Genomic DNA, 25,169 nt, shown 5'->3' with positions numbered 1-25,169 from the left:
TTTTGGTACCTACCGGTAAGTCCTTTTCTCGTAGTCCGTAGAGGATGCTGGGAGCCCGCCCAGCGCTTCGTTTTCCTGCTATTGTTATTTGGTTCAGTACAACTTTGTTTTAGTTGAGTACTGCATTGTTACTTGGTAAGTAATGTTTCAGCTGTTGCTGAGTAGTTCAAGCTAGTTGTCTTGACGTGCCTTGTATGTGTGAGCTGGTATGAACCTCACCACTATCTGTGTCAAGTCCTTCTCTCGAAGCATGTTGTCTCCTCGGGCACAGTTTCTAGTCTGAGTCTGGTAGGAGGGGCATAGAGGGAGGAGCCAGCCCACACTCTCAAACTCTTAAAGTGCCAATGGCTCCAGGTGGACCTGTCTATACCCCATGGTACTAATGTGGACCCCAGCATCCTCTACAGACTACGAGAAAAGGATTTACCGGTAGGCACCAAAATCCTATTTTCAGTCTGCCTGTGATTTGAGACTGGGACGGAGGTTCACCTTCCAGCAGGACAATGACTCAAAGCATACTGCTAAAGCAACCCTCGAGTGGTTTAAGGGGAAACATTTAAATGTGTTGGAATGGCCAAGTCAAAGCCCAGATCTCAATCCAATTGAGAATCTGTGGTCAGACTGGAAGATTGCTTTTCACAAGCGGAAACCATCCAACATGAAGGAGCTGGAGCAATTTTGCCTTGAGGAATGGGCAAAAATCCCAGTGGCAAGCTCACAGAGACTTATCCAAAGCAACCTGCAGCTGTAATTACCGCAAAAGGTGGCTCTACAAAGTACTGACTTTAGGGGGGGAACAGTTATGCACGCTGAAGTTTTCTGTTATTTTGTCCTATTTGTTGTTTGCTTCACAATAAAATAAATAAATAAATAAAAACAAACACCCATCATCAATGTATGGGAGGATAGTGTGGAGGAATTGAATTCCTTTCTTGAACTCCTTGGCAAAAATACATTCAATATTAAATTAACATCAATGGTTAATCAGAGAGAAATTACCTATCTGGACTTGTGTATTTATATAGAAAATGGTTCCTTAAAGACAAAATTATATCGAAAAATAACCGATTCAAATAGTTTCATCGAGCGTGCAAGTCAACATCATAAGCACTGGCTCGATGGAATTCCTTATAGTCAACTCCTAAGGGTTAAGCGCAATTGTACTGACCCAGAGGTCTGTTCAGTACAATCGAGAGAACTAACTGAACTTTTCCTTGAAAAAGGATATCCTAGCGAGTTATTAATAAAAGCCCAGGAGAAAGTTAAAGTTGTGAATAGAAATTATTTTATATGGGGCAAAAAGAATATAAAACCCAAAACAGATAATGTTAAATGGTCTTATGTCTAATTTCAATTCACAACATAAGGAAATAGAATCTATCATAAAAAGACACTTGAAAGTTCTAACTAAGGAGCCTATTTTGGGTGGTTCATTACCTTTGAGACCCAGTTTTATTTATAGAAGGTCCAAGTCATTAAAGGACCAATTAGTCCACAGCTCTATTGAAACCATTAAAAGAAGCAGTATAAGAAGCAAGGGGTTTTATAGGTGTGGTCTTTGTGCCATGTGTAAATGTACTAAAGGGCAGAGTAAGATGAAAATTTTTATAGTAAATGGAATAACTTATCCTATTCGAGATTTCATTACTTGCAACTCAAGAAATGTGATATACGCACTTGAGTGCGACTGTGGCCTTATTTATGTTGGGAAGACGAGTCGGAATTTGAAAACGAGACTTTATGAACATGTTTATAATGTCAAAAAAGGTTTGGAGACCCATACAGTCCCCAAACACTTTAAACAGAAACACTCATCTAACCCAAATCATTTTAAAACTTTTTGGGGAATACAGACCGTTAACCCCACACCTCGTAATAAAGAGATTGAGGTGGTGCTTTCAAAATCAGAAATGGAATGGATCTATAAGTTGAAAACCCTAGTTCCCCGTGGGCTCAACAGTGATTTTGAGCTCAAGTGGTTTCTTTAGAGATCTGCTGTTTAGTAACCCTTTTTATCATATATAAAAGTTCTATCAATTTCCCAATTCCATTATTTGTGGTCTCCGTTTTAGATTGTCAAATAAATTATCATGTATTTTATTTCTTTGTTGTAAGTTTTGATATTTAAAGATGCATTTTATTATAAACCTATCTATTTATCTAGTTATTGTATCCATTTTTTGTTTTGGTTTTTGTCTATATAACACTGGACCTGGCTATGGAAAACATGCGGTGGAACGCAAATGAATGCGATATGGAACGCATATTTATCAACATCCGGTAACGTCACTTCCGGTTGACGGAAATTCCGGGATAATTTATGTGGAACGCAGCTAGGAGGATGGAGAACGTTCCCAACTTCCCGAAACGTCATTTCCGGTGACATAACCTCCGGAAAATCATTATGGGACGAGCAGGTGTTCCTAATGAAGTAATTTAATCACTATTTAAGGTGGACTTTTGTATGTAGCTCCCTATGCTCCTGAGGAAGGATACAATCCGAAAGCGCTTGAGCAGGGAACTGTGCTGGACGAGGACCTAGGAGCTGGTGGTGTGACCTGGGACGAGTGTGCACGCCGGGGTTACCGGGACTTTTGGTGACTATACATTGAAGCTCCATCTTTCAGCATTCAGTACCATGAAAATCTATCCAGCACATGCCTATATGTTCTTTTTATTGTTATGTTTGTGAGTGCATTTTTATTAAATTAATTTGTCCGAGTACTAGACGGTGTTGCACTATCACTATTATTCTTTTTAAGAGGTTCACCGACAAAAGAAAAAAAATTAAGAATATGGATTGCAGAGCCCTCTTGGAATGTTACATGCAATTTTAAAACATCTCTATGTGAGTGGGACCAGTAAATAAAAAAGGAACTTTCTTCTGTTTAACAGGATTGCACTATGCCTGTTTGTTCTTTATTTCAGTGTTGATCCATTCACTGCATTCGCAAATACCTGTTTGATGTGAAGCTTTTGTGTAAGCATAATTTATCCTAGAGGTGTAAAGTAGCGCCACGTGGAATCACGAATTTTCCAATACCCATCATCAAAGTTGTAGGCATGTTTTGTGAATGGAATGATGCAAACCTTCAAACAATCCATTTTAATTCCAGGTTGTGAGGCAACAAAACATGAAAAATGCAAAGGGGGGGGGGGGTGAATACTTTAGCAAGGCACTGTATGGAGTAACAAAATTGCAACTTACTTTGTTCTGGCTCATTTTTCCTGTAAACGACATAAATCACGTCACCATTCTTTAACAGGTAGGACTGTTTCTTTAGTACCTTCTGCTGATTAATTACGGTGCCATTAGTACTGCAGAAATATATATATAGCAGAAGAACTATCAATTTATTATGTCAGCAGAAACAAAATAAGAATTTACTTACCGATAATTCTATTTCTCGTAGTCCGTAGTGGATGCTGGGAACTCCGTAAGGACCATGGGGAATAGCGGCTCCGCAGGAGACTGGGCACAAAAGTAAAAGCTTTAGGACTACCTGGTGTGCACTGGCTCCTCCCCCCATGACCCTCCTCCAAGCCTCAGTTAGGATACTGTGCCCGGACGAGCGTACACAATAAGGAAGGATATTTAATCCCGGGTAAGACTCATACCAGCCACACCGTACAACCTGTGATCTGAACCCAGTTAACAGCATGATAACAGAGGAGCCTCTGAAAAGATGGCTCACAACAATAATAACCCGATTTTTTGTAACAATAACTATGTACAAGTATTGCAGACAAACCGCACTTGGGATGGGCGCCCAGCATCCACTACGGACTACGAGAAATAGAATTATCGGTAAGTAAATTCTTATTTTCTCTGACGTCCTAGTGGATGCTGGGAACTCCGTAAGGACCACGGGGATTATACCAAGGCTCCCAAACGGGCGGGAGAGTGCGGATGACTCTGCAGCACCGAATGAGAGAACTCCAGGTCCTCCTCAGCCAGGGTATCAAATTTGTAGAATTTAGCAAACGTGTTTGCCCCTGACCAAGTAGCTGCTCGGCAAAGTTGTAAAGCCGAGACCCCTCGGGCAGCCGCCCAAGATGAGCCCACTTTCCTTGTGGAATGGGCTTTTACAGATTTTGGCTGTGGCAGGCCTGCCACAGAATGTGCAAGCTGAATTGTACTACAAATCCAACGAGCAATAGTCTGCTTAGAAGCAGGAGCACCCAGCTTGTTGGGTGCATACAGGATAAACAGCGAGTCAGATTTTCTGACTCCAGCCGTCCTGGAAACATATATTTTCAGGGCACTGACAACGTCCAGCAACTTGGAGTCCTCCAAGTCCCTAGTAGCCGCAGGCACCACAATAGGCTGGTTCAAGTGAAATGCTGAAACCACCTTAGGGAGAAATTGAGGACGAGTCCTCAATTCTGCCCTGTCCGTATGAAAAATTAGGTAAGGGCTTTTACAGGATAAAGCCGCCAATTCTGAGACACGCCTGGCTGAAGCCAGGGCTAACAGCATTACCACCTTCCATGTGAGATATTTTAAGTCCACAGTGGAAAGTGGTTCAAACCAATGTGATTTTAGGAATCCCAAAACTACATTGAGATCCCAAGGTGCCACTGGAGGCACAAAAGGAGGTTGTATATGCAGTACCCCCTTGACAAACGTCTGTACTTCAGGAACTGAAGCCAGTTCTTTTTGGAAGAAAATCGACAGGGCCGAAATTTGAACCTTAATGGACCCTAATTTTAGGCCCATAGACAGTCCTGTTTGCAGGAAATGCAGGAAACGACCCAGTTGAAATTCCTCTGTAGGGGCCTTCCTGGCCTCGCACCACGCAACATATTTACGCCAAATACGGTGATAATGTTGTACGGTTACATCCTTCCTGGCTTTGATCAGGGTAGGGATGACTTCATCCGGAATGCCTTTTTCCTTCAGGATCCGGCGTTCAACCGCCATGCCGTCAAACGCAGCCGCGGTAAGTCTTGGAATAGACAGGGTCCCTGCTGGAGCAGGTCCTTTCTTAGAGGTAGAGGCCACGGGTCCTCTGTGAGCATCTCTTGAAGTTCCGGGTACCAAGTCCTTCTTGGCCAATCCGGAGCCACGAGTATAGTCCTTACTCCTCTCCTTCTTATGATCCTCAGTACCTTGGGTATGAGAGGCAGAGGAGGGAACACATACACTGACTGGTACACCCATGGTGTTACCAGAGCGTCCACAGCTATTGCCTGAGGGTCCCTCGACCTGGCGCAATACCTGTCTAGTTTTTTGTTGAGGCGGGACGCCATCATGTCCACCTTTGGTTTTTCCCAACGGTTCACAATCATGTGGAAGACTTCTGGGTGAAGTCCCCACTCCCCCGGGTGGAGGTCGTGTCTGCTGAGGAAGTCTGCTTCCCAGTTGTCCACTCCCGGAATGAACACTGCTGACAGTGCTATCACATGATTTTCTGCCCAGCGAAGAATCCTTGCAACTTCTGTCATTGCCCTCCTGCTTCTTGTGCCGCCCTGTCTGTTTACGTGGGCGACTGCCGTGATGTTGTCCGACTGGATCAGCACCGGCTGACCTTGAAGCAGAGGTCTTGCTAGGCTCAGAGCATTGTAGATGGCTCTAAGCTCCAGGATATTTATGTGAAGTGATGTCTCCAGGCTTGACCACAAGCCCTGGAAATTTCTTCCCTGTGTGACTGCTCCCCAGCCTCTCAGGCTGGCATCCGTGGTCACCAGGACCCAGTCCTGAATGCCGAATCTGCGGCCATCTAGAAGATGAGCACTCTGCAACCACCACAGGAGAGACACTCTTGTCCTTGGAGACAAGATTATCCGCTGATGCATCTGAAGATGCGACCCGGACCATTTGTCTAGCAGATCCCACTGGAAGGTTCTTGCGTGGAATCTGCCGAATGGGATTGCTTCGTAAGAAGCCACCATTTTTCCCAGAACCCTTGTGCATTGATGCACTGAGACTTGGCCTGGTTTTAGGAGCTTTCTGACTAGTTCGGATAACTCCCTGGCTTTCTCCTCCGGGAGAAACACCTTTTTCTGGACTGTGTCCAGGATCATCCCTAGGAATAGAAGTCGTGTCGTCGGGATCAGCTGCGATTTTGGAATATTGAGAATCCAACCGTGCTGGCGCAGCACTATCTGAGATAGTGCTACCCCGACTTCCAACTGTTCCCTGGATCTTGCCCTTATCAGGAGATCGTCCAAGTAAGGGATAACTAAAACTCCCTTCCTTCGAAGGAGTATCATCATTTCGGCCATTACCTTGGTAAAGACCCGGGGTGCCGTGGACAATCCAAACGGCAGCGTCTGAAACTGATAGTGACAGTTCTGTACCACAAACCTGAGGTACCCTTGGTGAGAAGGGTAAATTGGGACGTGTAGGTAAGCATCTTTGATGTCCAGAGACACCATATAGTCCCCTTCTTCCAGGTTTGCAATCACTGCTCTGAGTGACTCCATCTTGAATTTGAACCTTTGTATGTAAATGTTCAAGGATTTTAGGTTTAAAATTGGTCTCACCGAGCCGTCCGGCTTCGGTACCACAAATAGTGTGGAATAGTACCCCTTTCCCTGTTGTAGGAGGGGTACCTTGATTATCACCTGCTGGGAATACAGCTTGTGAATGGCTTCCAATACTGCCTCCCTGTCTGAGGGAGACGTCGGTAAAGCAGACTTTAGAAAACGGCGAGGGGGAGACGTCTCGAATTCCAATTTGTACCCCTGAGATACCACCTGAAGGATCCAGGGGTCCACTTGCGAGTGGGCCCACTGCGCACTGAACTTCTTGAGACGGGCCCCCACCGTGCCTGAGTCCGCTTGTAAAGCCCCAGCGTCATGCTGAGGACTTTGCGGAGGCGGGAGAGGGCTTTTGTTCCTGGGAACTGGCTGTTTGTTGCAGCCTTTTTCCTCTCCCTCTGCCACGGGGCAGAAATGAGGCGCCTTTTGCCCGCTTGCCCTTATGGGGCCGAAAGGACTGCGCCTGATAGTATGGCGTCTTCTTAGGTTGAGAAGCTACCTGGGGTAAAAATGTGGGATTTTCCAGCAGTTGCCGTGGCTACCAGGTCTGATAGACCTACCCCAAATAACTCCTCCCCCTTATAAGGCAATACTTCCATGTGCCTTTTAGAATCCGCATCACCTGACCACTGCCGCGTCCATAAACCTCTTCTTGCAGAAATGGACAGCGCGCTAACTCTTGATGCCAGTCGGCAAATATCCCTCTGTGCATCACGCATATATAGAAATGCATCCTTCAAATGCTCTATAGTCAATAATATACTGTCCCTGTCAAGGGTATCAATATTTTCAGTCAGGGAATCCGACCACGCCAGGCCCGCACTGCACATCCAGGCTGAGGCTATTGCTGGTCGCAGTATAACACCCGTGTGAGAGTATATACATTTTAGGATATTCTCCAGCTTTCTATCGGCAGGTTCCTTTAGGGCGGCCGTATCAGGAGAGGGTAGTGCTACCTGTTTAGACAAGCGTGTGAGCGCTTTATCCACCCTAGGGGGTGTTTCCCAACGTGCCCTATCCTCTGGCGGGAAAGGGTACGATGCCAATAATTCCTAAAAGGTTATCAGTTTTTTATCGGGGGAAACCCACGCCTCATCACACACTTCATTTAATTCCTCGGATACAGGAAAAACTACAGGCAGTTTTTTCTCACCAAACATAATACCCTTCTTAGTGGTACTTGTATTATCAGATATATGCAATACATTTTTCATTGCTTCAATCATGTAACGTGTGGCCCTAGTGGAAGTCACGTTTGTCTCCTCATCATCGACACTGGAGTCAGTATCCGTGTCTGCCATTTGAGGTAACGGGCGTTTTAAAGCCCCTGATGGCGTTTGAGACCCCTGGACAGGCACAAGCTGATTAGCCGGCTGTCTCATGTCGTCAACTGTCTGTCGTAAGGAGCTGACACTGTCACGCAGTTCCTTCCACAAGCTCATCAACTCAGGTGTCGACTCCCTAGGGGGTGACAACTGTATAATAGGCAATTGCTCCGCTTCCATCTCATTTTCCTCCTCAAACATGTCGACACAATCGTACCGACACACCGCACACACACAGGGAATGCTCTGATAGAGGACAGGACCCCACTAGCCCTTTGGGGAGACAGAGGGAGAGTATGCCAGCACACACCAGAGCGCTATATTATATATATATATATATATATATATATATATATATATATATATATATATATATATACACACACACACAGGAATACCACTATCAAGTGTGCTTTTCCTTTATAGCTGCTGTTAATATAAAAACTGCGCCAAATTAGTGCCCCCCCCCCTCTCTTTTTTACCCTTTTCTGTAGTGCAGGACTGCAGGGGAGAGTCAGGGAGACGTCCTTCCAGCGGAGCTGTGATGGAAAATGGCGCCCGTGTGCTGAGGAGATAGGCTCCGCCCCCTTCTCGGCGGCCTTTTCTACCGCTTTTTTGGTAATTCTGGCAGGGGTTAAAATACACCCATATAGCCCTGGGGGTTATATGTGGTGTATTTATGCCAGCCAAGGTGTTTTACATTGCTGCTCAGGGCGCCCCCCCCTAGCGCCCTGCACCCTCAGTGACCGGAGTGTGAAGTGTGCTGAGTAACAATGGCGCACAGCTGCAGTGCTGTGCGCTACCTTGTTGAAGACTGATGTCTTCTGCCGCCGATTTTTCCGGACCTTTTCTTGCTTCTGGCTCTGTAAGGGGGCCGGCGGCGCGGCTCCGGGACCGAGCTCCGAGGCTGGGCCTGTGTTCGGTCCCTCTGGAGCTAATGGTGTCCAGTAGCCTAAGAAGCCCAATCCACTCTGCACGCAGGTGAGTTCGCTTCTTCTCCCCTTAGTCCCTCGATGCAGTGAGCCTGTTGCCAGCAGGTCTCACTGAAAATAAAAAACCTAAAACTAAACTTTTCACTAAGAAGCTCAGGAGAGCCCCTAGTGTGCACCCTTCTCGGCCGGGCACAAAAATCTAACTGAGGCTTGGAGGAGGGTCATGGGGGGAGGAGCCAGTGCACACCAGGTAGTCCTAAAGCTTTTACTTTTGTGCCCAGTCTCCTGCGGAGCCGCTATTCCCCATGGTCCTTACGGAGTTCCCAGCATCCACTAGGACGTCAGAGAAAATATATTTAACAATAAACAAGTACATTTAATAATGGAAGAGCAAGGCCTAACTAGTATTGTCAGGAAAATAAAGCCAAACAAACCAAAATTTAGATTTTTAGTTTGTGAACTAAGTCATTGCTGCCTGCTCCTAAATAAGTATTACACATTACCAATAAAAATAAGGAAAACAGAAAAATAATCCTCACACAAACTTAATTACTAAAGACCAATCAATAAAACGAATACATTATCACACAGGTTTTTAAACTCTGGGCCAGATGTATTAACCTGGAGAAGGCATAATGAAGTGATAAACCAGTGATAAGGGCAAGGTGATAAATGCACCAGCGAATCAGCTCCTAACTGCCAATTTGCATATTGGAGCTGATTGGCTGGTGCGTTTATCACCTTGCCCTTATCACTGGTTTATCACTTCCTTATGCCTTCTCCAGGTTAATACATCTGCCCCTCTGTCCTCAGGAGCCCACACAGTGCATGGTTTCCAGGTCATCTCACAGAATCATAGTCAATAATTAACTCCACCTGTGGATCTTTTGAAATTGGTCAGTGAGTAATGAATACACCTGTGCACCTGCTAGGTGACCTGGAAAACATGTACTGTGCAGGATCCCGAAGACAGAGTTTGAGAACCACTGTATTATCTCAAACATTTAAATAAATAATGAACACATCTTAGAGCAATCACATACATATAAAAAAATAACAATAAATATACATACATACATACTCACAGGGGTTAAAGTGAGCCGAAACGGGGCAGAACTGTTTCCACCATTTCCATTTGGAGACTGAACCAGTTCCGCCTCTTCCGGCCCACCTAACCCAAGAAGTCAGGATGGAGCCGCAGGAAAATGCAGGACGGCCACTGAGATTTTGTTAACAGCAGGCGCCCAGCTCCTTCCCGATACCAACAGCCGGAGGCAGGAGCTCCTGAGCTGTGGCTTCCGGCTCTGGCAGCGTGCGCTATGGGAGAGACATCAGGACGTCTCTCCTATAGTTCTGAATAGCGGGCCTACATGGGGCATTACCACTGGGGGCAATACTACATGGGGGCACTTCATAAGGGGCATCACTCCTGGGGACACAAGGGACACTACTACTGGGGATGCTGCATATGGGGCAGTACTACTATGGGCTCAGCATATGGGGCACTACCAACTACAGTGGGCATACAACTACTGTGGGCATTGTATAAGTGGCACTACTGCTGTGGGCATTATGTATATTAGGGGTGCTACTACGGTGGGCTTTATGTGCAAGGGGCACTAATGTGTGTAAGGGACACTATTATATAGTGTAATGAGAATAAGATTGTGCTACTGTGTGGCGTAATTTGATTTGGGGATACTATTGCATGACGACGACCCTTTCTTTTTGAGACCACGCCCCTTTTGTGACATGTGCAGTCCCTTTGTGACTTAGGCGCTGCGGTCTCACACTCACACACACACACACACACACACACACACACCTACCTATGTAGCATAACAAAATATGTAGATGGACTCAATAGGATTAAACCACCGTTGCAGTCAGTACTTCATAAAAAAATGCTATCTAATACCACAAAATAGGACTTCTGCAGGCAAATTGGTCCTTAAGGATATCCACATGTACTGAAGTCAGGGTCGGCCTGGCCCACAGGGAAAACCACCGGTGGGCCCCACTGCCTGTGGGCCCTCTTCCTCCCATAGGGATCAGGTTCCAGACTCTATCCTAGTGCACTTTAATTATGCATTATACATATGTTACATTATACTTCACAAGAATTTGGTTTATTATACATTTACCAAGGCGCACAGAACATGTAATCTGTAATAGTTAGCCAAACCTTTGTGGTGGCTGGCCACCCTCCCACTGGAGCCTGGCCACACCCTTAAGCATGGGCACCTACAACAGCATTCCCCCGATGGGCCCTTCATGCCCCAGTCCAACACTGACTGAAGTTATTAGTAGAACCAGTATGTATCAAGTACGGACTTCCAAATAGAACAGTCAGGTTATAGAGTTTATAAACTGGAATTGTTGACTGCACAAATTAGCAGTCCAGAAAATCTGCTGAAAAATAGAATTATGCAGAATCGGTATTAAATCACAGCATAGTGTAGTAAGAATTAGCAGCAGTGTAAGTCCCTGTGATGTGTTAATAGTGTCTAGGTGAGGTTCCTGACACAAAGGATAGGGCTCAGAGGCTGGTTCAGTACACAAGCTACTAGTCAGAAGTCAGTCCACAGACCTGATTAAACTGGCAGTTCCCCAGTCCTCTCTGGTAAAATAGTGATGTGACACAATGGCCTGTTCAAACGTTAATTGCATAACTTTTTATAAGACTCCGGTTGCGATATTGTGGTTATGAAAGTTATAATTCCAAGGGCCAGCCCAAGGCATAACCTAACTCCAGAGTGAGCACCATCTGCCAGGGAATACTCTGGATAGTCTGTAAATCTGCTAGACCAGCGGTGGCCAACCCGTGGCTCTTTCATCCTCCGCACACGGCTCGGCCGACTCCCGCCTCATGAGCCAATCAGAGCTTGCGGACCGGCAGCTAAGGCTCCTGATTGGCTGGCGGACTGCAAGCTTCGATTGGCTCACGGACCTGCACCTAATTGAAGATAGACACCGCCGGAGACTGACTGAGCTCTCCTCCTTGCCCTCACAACAAACAGAAGCAGCGCGGTGAGCAGCACTTGGGGGGGGGGGGGGGGGGGGGTTACTGTGGGGACATGTGTATCTGGCACTTTGGGGACATATCTAGCACTGTGGGGGCAACCATTTTTTGGCATTTTTATATGTATGTGGCACTATACTGGGGCATTATATGTATGTGGCACTGTACAACATGACTAAAAACAGGGTTATGACACAAGGTCATGCTCCTACAAACGTCATACTGAAAGGTGTGCGCACAAAAATGGGGTGTGGCTGACAACTAGGCCACGCCCCCATTTCTGCATGCGCGCCTTAGGCGCGCGCATGATAGTTACTCTTACCCTTGGCTACAGATCTTTTCTGGCTCTTTGCCTTTGATTGGATGGCCACCCCTGTGCTAGACTGTCCAGAAATCAAACTGGTGTAAAGATATTGCGGGACACATTTGTGGCCAGCGCCGAGACCGGGGATTGGATCCCAGTGGCAATTGTGGAGTGTTTTTGTAAACTTGGCTTGGCTATGATCATATCGTGTCTCGCGGACCAGCAGTAATGAGATAATGGCTTGCTGCATCATCGCTCTGGCTTTTATAAAGAGTCAAAATCATCTTGATGTCAATACGAAGTGCAGCGGGGAGCACAGCAGAGCTCCCAAAAAGGCGTGGAAGATGCCAAGCCGAAAGATTTACCAATAAAGAGAATAGATTATCCTGTCACCAATAGCACTATAGTCCCAAGAGGCAATTGTGAAAATTACTGCTGCACACCGAGAGTATTGCCAATTCTCTCAAACAAACATAGAAAAAAGAAAGATAGTAGGCGCAGCACACAAAAGTACAATAACCAATAAATCTTATTTATTAATAAGGAGAGTGATAGAGATAGATATGTCAATTTAGATATCAAAATACAATTACATAAAATCTAAGAACACTCTCGAGAATGTGTGCAGGACATTATATACGAGCTACAGATTGCATGTATTAATACACCATGATAAACGTCTGATGTCTAACAGATAGACAATCTCAACCACTGTGCAGTTCAAAGTCACACAATAGTAATTACTGCACTACAGAGCATCCTGCTAATATATCAGATAGGTTTATGGGCTATACTTGCTGCTGAGACACCTCAGTGTCAGTGCAGTGGGAACGCTACTCCTATGATCAGGTGAATCCGCAGCTTGTGCAAAGGAATGCAGAAAAACTCAGCTGGGAATATGATAATTAATGCTATAACAGGGCAGTGATTCAGGAGGTCAGTGACTGCAGCCAGATGATGATGATAATGATAATCACGGCACCATATAACAGCCAATCAGTCCACGGTGGTCACATAAGTCGCAAGGCCACTGCCAGGGTCACAAACAGTCCTGTAGATAAGGGGACCGGTGATATTGCCAACAGCTGGCTGAGGCTGTAATTCTGGTCCGGCTGGTGCGCAGTCAGCCACGTGTGCTGGGGATGGGGGGGGCTCACTGTAAGCAGGTGCAGCAAAGCCCCGTACTGAGGACTAATGTGTATGCACAGTGTAAAGCCAGGTAGATGGTGCAACAATGAGGGAAATATATTTCTGCTGGCTGTATAAATAAAAAGGCTTAAAGTGGAGGACATAAGCAGCAATCCCTCAATGCATTTCACTGCAAACTGCAGCTTCTTCAGGAGGCAGAAAAGATGCCAGAAGTGACTCCAGGTTGCCTAAGCCCTGGAGGATCAGGCACTTGGCAAGCCTAGGAGTAGCGCTGACCCCTCTCTGCCTGCAAAGGTTGGCAGAGTGGGTAAGGTCCCAGTGGGACACTTTGTACTCATTACTACCCTAGACCACCAGTATTTTATGTGTTAGGCCCCGTGTACATGGTAGGGAGAGGGGGTGCACCATTAAAATCTAAGGCACCAAATGGAGCAGGACCTTGACATTTCCTTATAAGAAAATACATTTTTAATGGCTTTATTTATATACCAGCAGAGTATTTATGAATGAATTGTACAAATCATTAATTTGTTAGTTTGACCGTAGGTGCTTCTTAGAAATTTTGTTTTGTATTTTAAATAGCAATTAAGCACGTTTGTGGCTTGTAAGGTCAATTTATTTACTTTTTCATAATATAAGGAAATGTATGTTTGTAAGAAATATTAGAGGACTCACATTAAATCCGGTATATAGGGGAACACATCGAAAAGTAGTGCTGGATCCTCCCAAGCTGGACAATCTATGGAGTCAGATAATGTGCTGTGGTCACGTGACTAAGGGGGGGTAATTCAGAGCTGATCGTAGTTGTGCTAAATTTAGCACATCTACGATCAGTTACTCTGACATGCGGGGGGACGCCCAGCATAGGACTAGTCTGCCCCGCAAGTTAGGCCCTACGCCCCCTTTGCAATGGTGCAAAAGCATCACACGGCGGCGATGCTTTTGCATCTGCTGAGTAGCTCCCTGCCTGCGTGTGACGTCACGCAGCCCGCCACCGCAATGGTCCGGCCCACTCCCAGCAAACGGCATTCTAACGCCGTTGGCACGCCTCAATCAGGCAGAGCCAATCGCAGCCCTGAGATGCTGTTAGCATCTCACTGGGCCTCCTGGGGTGCGCACGCGCAGACTCCACAAAGGCCTTCAGACTGCGATCACTGCCGCAGCAGCGATCCAGTCTGAATTACCCCTAAGTCCCTAGCCATAGAAGACTTCTGAAGCCCTAAGCATAGTCTGGATAACAGAACAAGACCGACCCCATGCCTTTACAATCTTGTCTTCTTGGGTCAAACCAAGCGATTCAAATCAGGATGAAGAAGGTCTTCTCTTAGAGGAAGATGTGCAGCAGGTTACATTAGAATCTGAAGAACTACATACCAAGCCCTCCAAGTCCATCTGGTGTGATCTGGATATACTGAAGTATTACAGAATATGTAATCATACAATAATTATGTGATAACATTAGTGACTTAAGTACAATATAATTTTTTCTACTCACATATTCTGAATCATCCTGTATGATTATAATGCAGTGACATGTAGCACACTTCTTGGGTGCCTGCTAGAGCATTGGTGGCCAATATCATGTCCTATACTGAGAAGGGAAACTCCTTGAGCAAGTTGGGCAAGAGAAGCTCACCATTCTGAGTGTTATAGTGAAATGTCTTTCTGTCAAATGGAGGACTGGCCCTGGATCATCAAATCAGAGCCGAGACTGGCGGGGCCCTGAATGGATCCACAGAAATGGCATATAGTCGACAGGGTCCACCAGTCTCCCCACCAACTACATACATAGGAGTTTACACACCTGTGTACAACCCAACGGAACTCTTGGTGTCACACAGGAGGCCCAGAATAAAACACCTCTAGATTTGGAGGGAAGGTGGAGTTTGCGCTCAACTCAGCATCAGAAAGTTTCAGCAGAACCCTAACCATCGGTGCAAATCTGAAACCTAACCAATGACAACTTAGAGCAGAAGACTACAGTCAGTATAAAAATGCCAGAGGCTGAGATTATCATACAAGGAAAGAACAGCCGTCTCCACTATGTAAACTGACTGTCCTTTGACCAGTACAAACACTCTGGCATATGGTGAACTGTTAACCAGTCTCACTGAAAAAGGCTGCCAAAAAAAAAAAAAAGCCTTATAAAAGGGGAGTGAAGCTTATTAAGCTGTAACGTAAGCCACACTGTAAAGTTGTTGTTTTTTTTTATTTTGCATCAGTCGTCGAGCAAGGTAGAGTGCAGTCACAGGGAAGGCAACTTAAAGCACTGCAGAATGTGTGTGCTACATATACCTGGTAATAAGTAATCTTTTGAGACTAGGTTCTATTTAAAATTGATAAGTTTTGGGCGAAGTTAACCTAAAGTCACAGTTTATTTCCTATAATGCTGCAATATGCGTAAACAAGCGGTCATTTCTATAGAATGTGAAAGCAAACCTTGTTTGCCATGTTTTGAATCACATACTGTATATTGTAGTACGCCGCTATAAGACAAGTGTAAGTTGCTTTCTGCTAATTACTTTAATTACATTGATGAACATGCATTAGACAGCTTTATTGTATTTTACCTGGTGTCTTCTAAAGAAACAAGCCCAGATTCCTCATCCACTGTGATTTTGCAGTGTTCTCCAGAGACCAGCTTGTTGCCAGGGAATGAGAGGTCACAGCCTGTGGGAAAACCACACTTTACATATGATGAATGTCAATAAATGAGAGCTATGATTATTAAGAAAACCCTATTGGCCTTGGAGAAATCAGTTTTCTTACGGTAAAGTAGAGGTTCTCTGTCCAACAAGAGATAGATGCATATGTGATCACTAAAGCCACATGTACATAATGAAATAGGCCATGCTTTCATTTATCTAGTCACATTTAAAATGGATCTCATGAGTACAATTTTCAAGCTAGAGGTATTTACTAAACAGATATTATTATTATTATCCTTTATTTATGTGGTGCCACATGGGATCCACAGCGCCCAATTAGCGAGTAAATAAATAAATTCAATACAATATAGGACAAGTACAGGGTATATTTATTATTACCAGTTATTTATATAGCGCACACATATTCCGCAGCGCTTTACAGAGAATATTTGTCCCATTCACATCAGTAAACATAGCTGCGTCAGTAAACAGCACTGAAATAAGTATCAGGGCGTCAGAAAATCTTGAAAAAGAATTTTCATGAAAGTGGACTTTATGGTTCCATTTAAGTGAAGCCATAAGCAACCCATACTCTAAAAATGTTTAGAGTATATGAACCACAACTGCTGCATAAATAGGTCCAAAATGACGGGCAATCTAACAGGAGGTTTCAATCACCTGTGATTACACATGGTTTACTGTATCCTGTTCCATGGACAGAACTGAACAGTATGATAAAATATGGGCTGATAAAACCTGGCTGGTAGCATCAGAATGAAGAGATGTACCAGGTTGGAGATTAATGTTCAATATTTGTGAACATTCTCTAATGACATGGTTGGACATTCACGGACACACGTATAGATGTTATTACAACACACACATAATGATTTCTCATTATGTGTTTCAGACAAATGAGACAAACGGAGTTGATTACATGACATACTGTAGCTATAACATGGATCAGCCACTTGAGCACTTAGTTTGGAACAACACATGAATTGTTGTTGAGGTTTCCAGCAAACTATTGTATTTTTATGCAATCACAGCAATATTTCATGGGGTTTTAAGAAAAAGAAAGCAATAGCAGTTGCTACACGTGCACACACATTACTGCTTTGGGGGGTCATTCTGACCCATTCGCTCACTGCTGTTTATCGCAGCTGAGTGAACGGGTCTCTACTGCGCATGCGCCGTAGTGCGCCGGTGCATGCCAGACGGCCGAAGGCCGTTGCAGGGCTGCGATCGCCTCTGCCTGATTGACAGGCAGAGGCAGTCACTGGGTGGGAGGGGCGGAACGGCGGCGCTTGGCCGCCGTTTCGTGGGAGCGGTCCGGCCAACGCAGGTGTGGCCGGACAGAACGGGGGGCGGGCCGCAGCGGATCGATGAATAGCTCCCGGCCAGCATGCTAAAGCTGCGCTGGCCGGGAGCCACTCTTGAAGTGCAAAGGCATCGCCGCTGACATGCGTCCCCCCGCATGTCAGGGAAGATGATCGTAGCTGTGCTAAATTTAGCACAGCTACGATCAACTCGGAATGACCCCCTTGATCTAACAGATTACAAAAGAACTTTTAAGTGATTAGCGCTGCATGATTGTTACAAAACACCCCACTTCAATCAAGTTCAATAAAAACCATTTTGGATAATAATCCACCTAATCCAATCAGATTATCAATTCAATTCCATTAACAAAGAATTGTATCAGATCTGTTGGCATTCACATTTGTGGAGTATAGTAGTAAAATACCAAATAAAGCCTATTTGACACAGCTCCAAAATATCCATGCATTAATAAGACAAGGCACACGCCAAGCTCGAATTATAAAATAAAATGCCTATTAAAATACTTTGATCTTCTAGATACTTAGAGGTAAACTTACTTATACCCCTTTCGGACATCCTCCAGAATCCCAGGATTTTGCACATGAACGCGCATCAACCCGGGATTTGGGCATGTCTGAAAGGACCCAACCCAGGAACACCTTGCCGACCCTGCAACTGACCAGGGTTTTTCCAGGGTAGACAACCCATCTTAGGTCTGAATGGTGCGACCCGGGAATTTACTGCCAGGTCGTACCTAGATGCCTCTGATTGGCTTTTTGGACTGCTGGAAGTGGCAGGCTGCCTGGAGGGGGCGTGCACTGGCTGCTGAAGTCCGTGCTGTGGTGAGTAGTAGAAGCAGCTGGCGCAGTCTAACAGAGGCGGCATGTTGTGGTGAGGTCTTGGCATGTGTGTGTATATTACATATACTAGTGTGTTTGAGTGTGACATGTGTATGTGTAAGACTGTGTGTGTGTGTGTGTGTGTGTGTGTGTGTGTGTGTGTGTGTGTGTGTGTGTGTGTGTGTGTGTGTGTGTGTGTGTGTGTGTATGTGTGTATGTATGTATGTATGTATGTGACATGACATGTCACATTACAGTGGCCTGGCTGCCAGGGCAGACCAGGCTTATGTCTGAAAGGGGTCGATGAATTTCCCAGGTCTCAGGCGTAGTGTGAAAGGGGGTCTCCAGCAAAAACCAGAGATGAAAAACCCGGGACTGAGCAGGGAAATTCCCGGGTCGTCTGTCTAAAAGGGGTATAAGGTGGGAATTTTTTTTAGGACTCGTTATGTTACTCATAGCAACCAATAAGATTCTAAACATTTATCTAGCTGCCTTTAGTGATAGATAGAATCTGATTGGTTGCTATGGGCAACATCACCAGTTTAATAAAACTCCAACCTTAGAAAATGTACCCCTTTGATTTTCACTCCCTGTTCAGACTTAAATAGTAACAACCTATAGCACAAACTCCTAGACAGTGAAGATTTAGCAGCTACCTTATTTGTAAATATTTTTGTTTAGTAAAGAAACAATATACTTTTAACAAATGCTGAACGCACTTAGAAAAAACACTGGTTACAGAATTTGTAAATAGTAAGCAAACAAAATTGTTCTGTTTAACACATGCTGCATACTGTACATTACAAGAGTCTTTAAGGGGTAGGATAAATAGAGAGAAAAAAAATGAGGTCCATGAACTGTCCCTGTAAGATAAACTCTGCAATGGAAGCGTGACTGGATAAGAGGGGTTGTTCAACAGTAACAAAATTAAGGGGACATTTAATAATCTGCCTTTCCACAGAAGTGACAAAAAGATCAGAGGACACAATGTCATTAATAAAAAAATAAAGACTAAATGTAGTAAACAAATGTGCAAAGTGCATGTTATTAGCCTTAAACTTTAAAATGGACCTTCCACTGGATGTGCATAGATGGAGAATTACCTTTCTTCCTTCCAATTGTCCATTGCTTTTTACAGAGGAAAAGCTCAGAGGAAGCCTCAGTCTCAGCTCCCAGCAGTCTGCTCAGCTTCCCCCAAGGTTTCTTTTCCCCTAAGCCTTCCATCTCAATTCACATCTGAAACAATCGGGAGAAAACCACAATGAGCTGGGGGCAGGGAGAAGCAAACTTGTGCATCAGGGAGACAGGAGAGGTCCCCTCCCCAACAGCCAGACACAACAGTAGCAGCAGCTCAGACTAGAGCATAGCTAATATTGCAAGAACGGATACATAAGGTATGGGAGACAGGCATAATAGCATTAACCATTATGGCAGCATGTCCAACAAAACAAAGCACACTATCATAAAAACAAATATTGTAAAGACGAACAAGCTTTTGCTCACGCATCCTTATTAATGAAGTGCTGCAGTACATGGCTCTTTCTACAGCGGATTGGGGAAAAAACAGATTAGGATTTAGCTCTATTGTTTGCAGTTTATATTTCAAGATGGTTATATTACTCGGGTTCTCTTACTTTAGGGAAAAGCAAGATCAGTGTTCAGCATGTGCCAATGAATAGTTTCAAGATTCATTCAGGGCTGAAAGGTAGTGGGAACATAAATAGATAGACTGGTCTGATGTATTATTCTTAGAGGTTTTTGCTGCTGGAGGCAGGGTGGGGGTAGGAGGCAGCTGTCTATGAATGTGGGAGTCCGATTGGGTGATGAGGTGCCATGGAATTTCAGTCTCTAGTGGGGAGGAGTGGGATTTTGCAATCGGTCTTTCCCAAGTACTGTATGTAGAAAACTTCTAATAATGAACAGTTAGCTTGTTAAATAAATGAGACTAGGAACAAGAATGGTTATAGACTGTAGACATTTTACCCTCTCAACACAGAAACCTTGGAGAGAATATAAGAATATTAAAATATTGTACTTGTTATGAGATATCGGAGGGGGCTCATGATAGAAGGATAAACTTATGGTTCAAGGGGGAGGGGATCTCATACTATACAGGATCCAGAAATATCATTAGCACTGGCGAGTCTCGAATTCAAGTGAAAAAGGTATATGTGTATAGTTAAACAGGAACAAGATGTTGGGGTGGTAGAAGGAGAAGAATAGAAAGGTCACCAAAGCAGCAAGATGAAAGAGAACATAGGTAACAAAATAAGGCCAGATGAAGGACAAGGAACCTGAATATGTAGCATTAAGTAGAGGTGTGTAGGTAGGGCAGTATGGCTTAGGAAGGTGGTAGCAATTACACCAATGGCACGATTCAGTCCCTAGGTATAATGAATAAGGGGTCAGCGATAAACGTAACATGATTTCTATAAAAGAAGATACCAAGCTTATATAGCTACTACACATCGGGACTATAGCTTCCTAGTGTGGCACCAGGATCTGAGGTGTACAGGAGACACTGCTGCTGGCACAAATGACTGATAAGGGGTGAGCTGGCATCCCATAGTACTGGGTCCTTGGGCTTGCTGCATCAGACTCAGCGCACATGCCGGGGTAAGAGGGTATCAGCATTCACCCCGTAGTAGGCAGTTGACATAAGTGAAGAGGAGGATGGGGAAACCCGGGGTTATTTCCCACGGACACCCCAAGGTGCAGAGAGACTGTATGGCGAGCATAGAATGACCGTGCATACCGAATCCCAGGACTTCTCGCAGGGTCACTATGGGTGCCAGTCATACTTGCCTACCTGACCCTCCCCATGAGGGAGAAAATGCTGTTCCTGGACTTTCCTGGTAATGTATGATTGCCATCACCTGTGGTGAGCTAGTTAATTGATAAGAAAGGTGTTTCACCACAGGTGATGGCAATCATACATTACCAGGAAAGTCCAGGAACAGAGCATTTTCTCCCTCATGGAGAGGGTCAGGTAGGCAAGTATGGTGCCAGTGGAAGGGGCTATACGTGGTGTGGGGGTGCATGCTATTCTGGGCCGGCGCCTCCCTCCCTCCTCTACCACTGACAATCACCGCCCCAGCGATAGTAGGCCCGGGGAGTCCTGCCTGGCTGTAGCCCCGCACAGAGCCTGTCCCCGGGGAAAGATTACCGACTCTCCTCCCGTCTCCACCGTCTCCTCCGCGGCCGCCTCCCTGTCACAACACGAACCAGGCAGCGTCAGCTGATCACAGGGGTGGAGCCTGCCCAGAACGTGGCGTCTCCTATGGAAACCCCGTCCTCAGCTTCATCCACAGAATGGGCGGGTCCCCGTGGAGTAGCTGTCGGCCATCTTTGGTTCGGGCTAGGTGCTGGCTAATCTATAGTATGGTGGCTGGGATCGGATGTAAAATAGCAGAGGCATTCAGTCATTTCATTCTGTGCTCTGCAACGTATGTTTTGCAGTGTGATCAACTGTACCTTTTATTTTTTAGCTTACAGTAGTGTGGTTTATGTGCTGTAAATATGGAGCAGCTGACCAGGGGGATTTAATATTAATATTATTATTATTATTATTATTATTATTATTATTATTATTAATAATAACCTTTATTTGTATGGCACCACAAGGAATCCACAGCACCTAATTACAGAGTACATACATGATTAATAAAAACAGGAAGATAGAGACTTAGGGCCGAAACACACGAGGCGGCTTTAAACCGCTGCCGTGATGTAAAGACACATGCAGCGCAATGTGTCCTTACACACGGCACGGTCCCGTCCCGGCTGCCGGGTTGCAGCCGGGTCTCACCACTGGAAGGTCCGGCTGCCGGGCGGGCGCCTGGCCGTCTTTGCAGCCAGTAAACCGTGTGTGTGAAGGGGAGCTTTCACACACAACGGTTTTTTCCCAAGCCGTGTCTGATTCTGCGCATGCGTACAGCATCACACACGGCTCAAAGCCGTCCTGTGTGACAGACTCTGCCGGTTTCTCCCGGATGGCAATAAGCCGGACAAAGTTTGTCCGGCTTTTTGCCATCCGGGAAAAACTGGAGTGTGTGTTACAGCCCTTACAGTTGAAGACAATAATAGGACAAGTATAGGGTCAATAAACATAGCTACAGCAGCAGACGACACTGACATATATATCAGTGACAGTAAACCGTGTGGATTGGTGCTGTCGCTGATGGTTTAAGTAAGAGAAGGAAAAGCACATGAGGGTTGAGGGCCTGGCTCGTGAGAGCTTATATTCTAAAGAGGTGGGGCAGACAGACAGGGATGTCACAGACGTGGTTGACAGAGAGTGGGGAACCAGGGCCGGTTCTAGACCTTGTGGAGCCCAGGGCAAAGGTTTCATTTCCTGACAATAACGCCGGCTGCAGCCGAGGTGCGGGCGCCGTACGCGCCTGCGGGCCTCTGCGCCCCGGGCGCCCGCCCTGCTTGCCCGTGCCTAGAACCGCTCCTGCGTGGAACAGAGGGTTAGGATGAGATTAGGCTGGGTTTGGGGAAGAAGTGTGTCTTGAGAGCCCGTTTCAAGTTTTGTAGAGAAGTGGAGAGTCTGAGGGGGAGAGGTAGGGAATTCCAGAGTAAGGGAGCAGCAGGTGAGAAATCTTGAAGGTAGGAATGGGCAGAAATAATCAGTTGGCAGGAGAGGCGGCCTGCATTAACGGAGCAAAGAGGATGGGTGGGAGTGCTAAGAGAGATAAGGCAGTGGCGTCACAAGGTGGGTGCGGGGGGTGCGGCCCGCGCCCGGGTGTTACCCCCTGAGGGGTGACACCAAAGTGCCGGCTCCTGCTCAGTGGCAGGAGCCAGATGCTGCACTAGATCATAACGTGCTGCAACCCAGCTCCTGTCACAGTGCAGAAGCCAGCGCTGCAGATTCATCAGTCTCCAGGGGAAGCCCGCATCCCCTGGACCCACAATGTGCCGAAAACAGGCGTCGGGATGCAAAGCCACGCCCCTTCCACAAAGCCACACACCCCTTCCACGGAGCCACACCCATTTTCACCCGAGACCGCACCGGGTGTTTTAAACCGGGTGTGTAAGTGACGTCTCTGTATAAGGTCAGAGATGTAAATGTGAGAGGAGTGGGTGAATGCCTTGTGAGTGTGAGAAGTTTGATTTGGATTCTGAAAGGGAAGGGAAGCCAGTACAGGGTTTGGAGGAGAGAGGAGATAGATGTAGTGCGTTTGGTGAGGAAAATAAGCCGGTCTGCAGCATTGAGGATAGATTGGAGCAGGGACGTGCGGTGAGCTAAATGGCTCAGGAGGCACTGGCTGCAGATTTATATGCAATATATGAGCCAAAGGGTACATCTGGGCATTATACACAGGTGCAGCATTATAAACTCCTGGAAATCTGGTGAGTTTTGATTAGAGATGTGTAGAAAGGATACACAGGTGAGGCACTGCCTCACCTGCCATAGACTTTTTACTCCAGAGTTTGGGCTATAAAAATTATTAGAATAATGCAAAGAAGATATTTCAAACAAATTAGCAGTATTTTTCATATATTTTATTCAGTCAAAACTCTGGTTTAAACGTAAGTATGACAGGAAAGGCTCTGCCTCACCTGCCTCACCCCACTGCACATCACTGGATTGGAGTAGAGAGAGGCATTTGTTAGGGATCCCAGTTAGGAGGAGATTACAATAGTCCAGTCTGGAAATTACCAGTAAATGGATAATGGTCTTGGTAGCAGGTCTTATTCTGAGTCACAGGCATTGCATGTGCACATGTGTCCAAGTAGTTGAAAAGTTGCACAGTGCATTCATCCCAAGGTGTGTAATACACTATGTCCATAGCAGTAGTGATTGAAATGCATGGTCTCAGACGTGTTTTGGAAATGTATTGGGCGTTCATGGGTGGTGGTAATTCAGATGCATGGATGCACTGTCTAATGGCTGTGTTCTGGTAGTGCTGCATAACTGATTGTGAACTCAGATGCCTAAGCGTCTATTTACTAGTCTTGGGCCACACATTTGACACCTGAAACCAACAGAGGGTGGTGTAAACTGCATTCATCATGGGCCTAATTCAGACCTGATCGCTGCTGTGTGTTTTTGCACAGGAGCCGATCAGGTCTGAACTGTGCATGTCAAATCAAAAGTACATGGCGTAATAAAGCTATAATATATGAAATGACGTGAAACCCAGGTGCAAAACTGCTTTGGCCCCCCACCCACCCCCAGTTCATAATATGTCACATGACAGTGGGTGACAGGGAGAGGTCCAGGGTGACAAAAATGAAGTAGTGGGTGACGTGGAGAAACTGACAGAGAGACTGAGAGTTGGTGAAATGGAGAGGCATTGAGTCACAGGAAACGGGTGACAGGGAGAGGATGAGAGGGAGAAACAGTGTTGCCATGGAGAGGCATTGGAGGATGAAGAGGGTGACTGGGAGAAGGCGAAGAGGAGATGCAGAGGGTATGAGAGGTCTCTGTAGGAGGGAGTAAAGGGTTCACTGGGACATGATGGGAAATATCAATGGGGGAAACAGGCAGAAACAAACCAAGCAACTTTAACATGGGATCTGATTAAAGACTTTGCTAGTGGAAGAATTTACTAAAGGGATAGAAGAGGAATTATGTCAGGGAACAGGAGAGAGAGAGAGAGCGAGAGAGAGAGAGAAGCGAAGAGGAAGGGATAGAGGTGTAGGGGAATAGAGAGAGATGAGCAGATGGAGGGAAAGAGAGATGGGGATATGGAGGAAGATGGAGAGAGGGAGGGGAAGATGGAGAGAGGAAGGGGTAGAGATGAGAGGAGAGAGAGAGGGTAGGAGAGAGGAGATAGATAGAGCAGGTAGGAGAGAGGGGAAGGGGAGATAAAAGGAGGAAGAGGTAGGGAGAGAAAGAGAGGGGAGAAACTGAGGAATAGAGAGGGAGGGAGAGAGATGTAGCTGAGATAGAGAGACAAGGGGGAGAGAGAGAGAGAGACGAGGGGGGGGATAGAGGGGGGGCGAGAGAAAGGGGGAGAGCACAAGAGAGGGCCAAGGGGGTGAGAGAGGACCGAAAGGGAGAGAAGGCCGAAAGAGAGAGGGGGCAGAGAGAGAGAGAGTGGTGGTTTGAGGGAGAGAGAGAGAGGGGAGGTCAAGGGAGAGAGAGAGGGGGGCCAAGGGAGTGTGTGTGAGAGAGTGTCAAGAGAGAGAG

At 45.9% G+C, this 25,169-nt stretch overlaps 1 protein-coding gene across 3 annotated transcripts in view; it reads right to left on the bottom strand.

Annotated features, from left to right (window-relative positions):
- CHFR (checkpoint with forkhead and ring finger domains) overlaps positions 1-25,169 on the bottom strand; it is a 236,239-nt gene that overhangs the window by 73,356 nt on the left and 137,714 nt on the right. For 2 of the 3 annotated variants that reach the window (XM_063964696.1, XM_063964695.1), the window contains 3 exons: positions 19,132-19,264; positions 15,789-15,888; positions 3,209-3,318 (listed from right to left, as the gene is read on the bottom strand). In XM_063964696.1, coding sequence (XP_063820766.1) covers positions 3,209-3,318; positions 15,789-15,888; positions 19,132-19,252 — 331 coding nt within the window. In that variant the 5' untranslated portion in view covers positions 19,253-19,264. Of the gene's footprint in view, positions 1-3,208; positions 3,319-15,788; positions 15,889-19,131; positions 19,265-21,194; positions 21,331-25,169 lie in introns of those variants that run through there. The other variant, XM_063964694.1, reaches the window with a different exon arrangement.

This window comes from Pseudophryne corroboree, chromosome 1 (genome assembly GCF_028390025.1).
Source record: "Pseudophryne corroboree isolate aPseCor3 chromosome 1, aPseCor3.hap2, whole genome shotgun sequence".
Taxonomy (NCBI): Eukaryota; Metazoa; Chordata; class Amphibia; order Anura; family Myobatrachidae; genus Pseudophryne; species Pseudophryne corroboree.
Note: the sequence above shows the minus strand (reverse complement) of the source record. Positions and strands in the feature narration are given on the sequence as shown.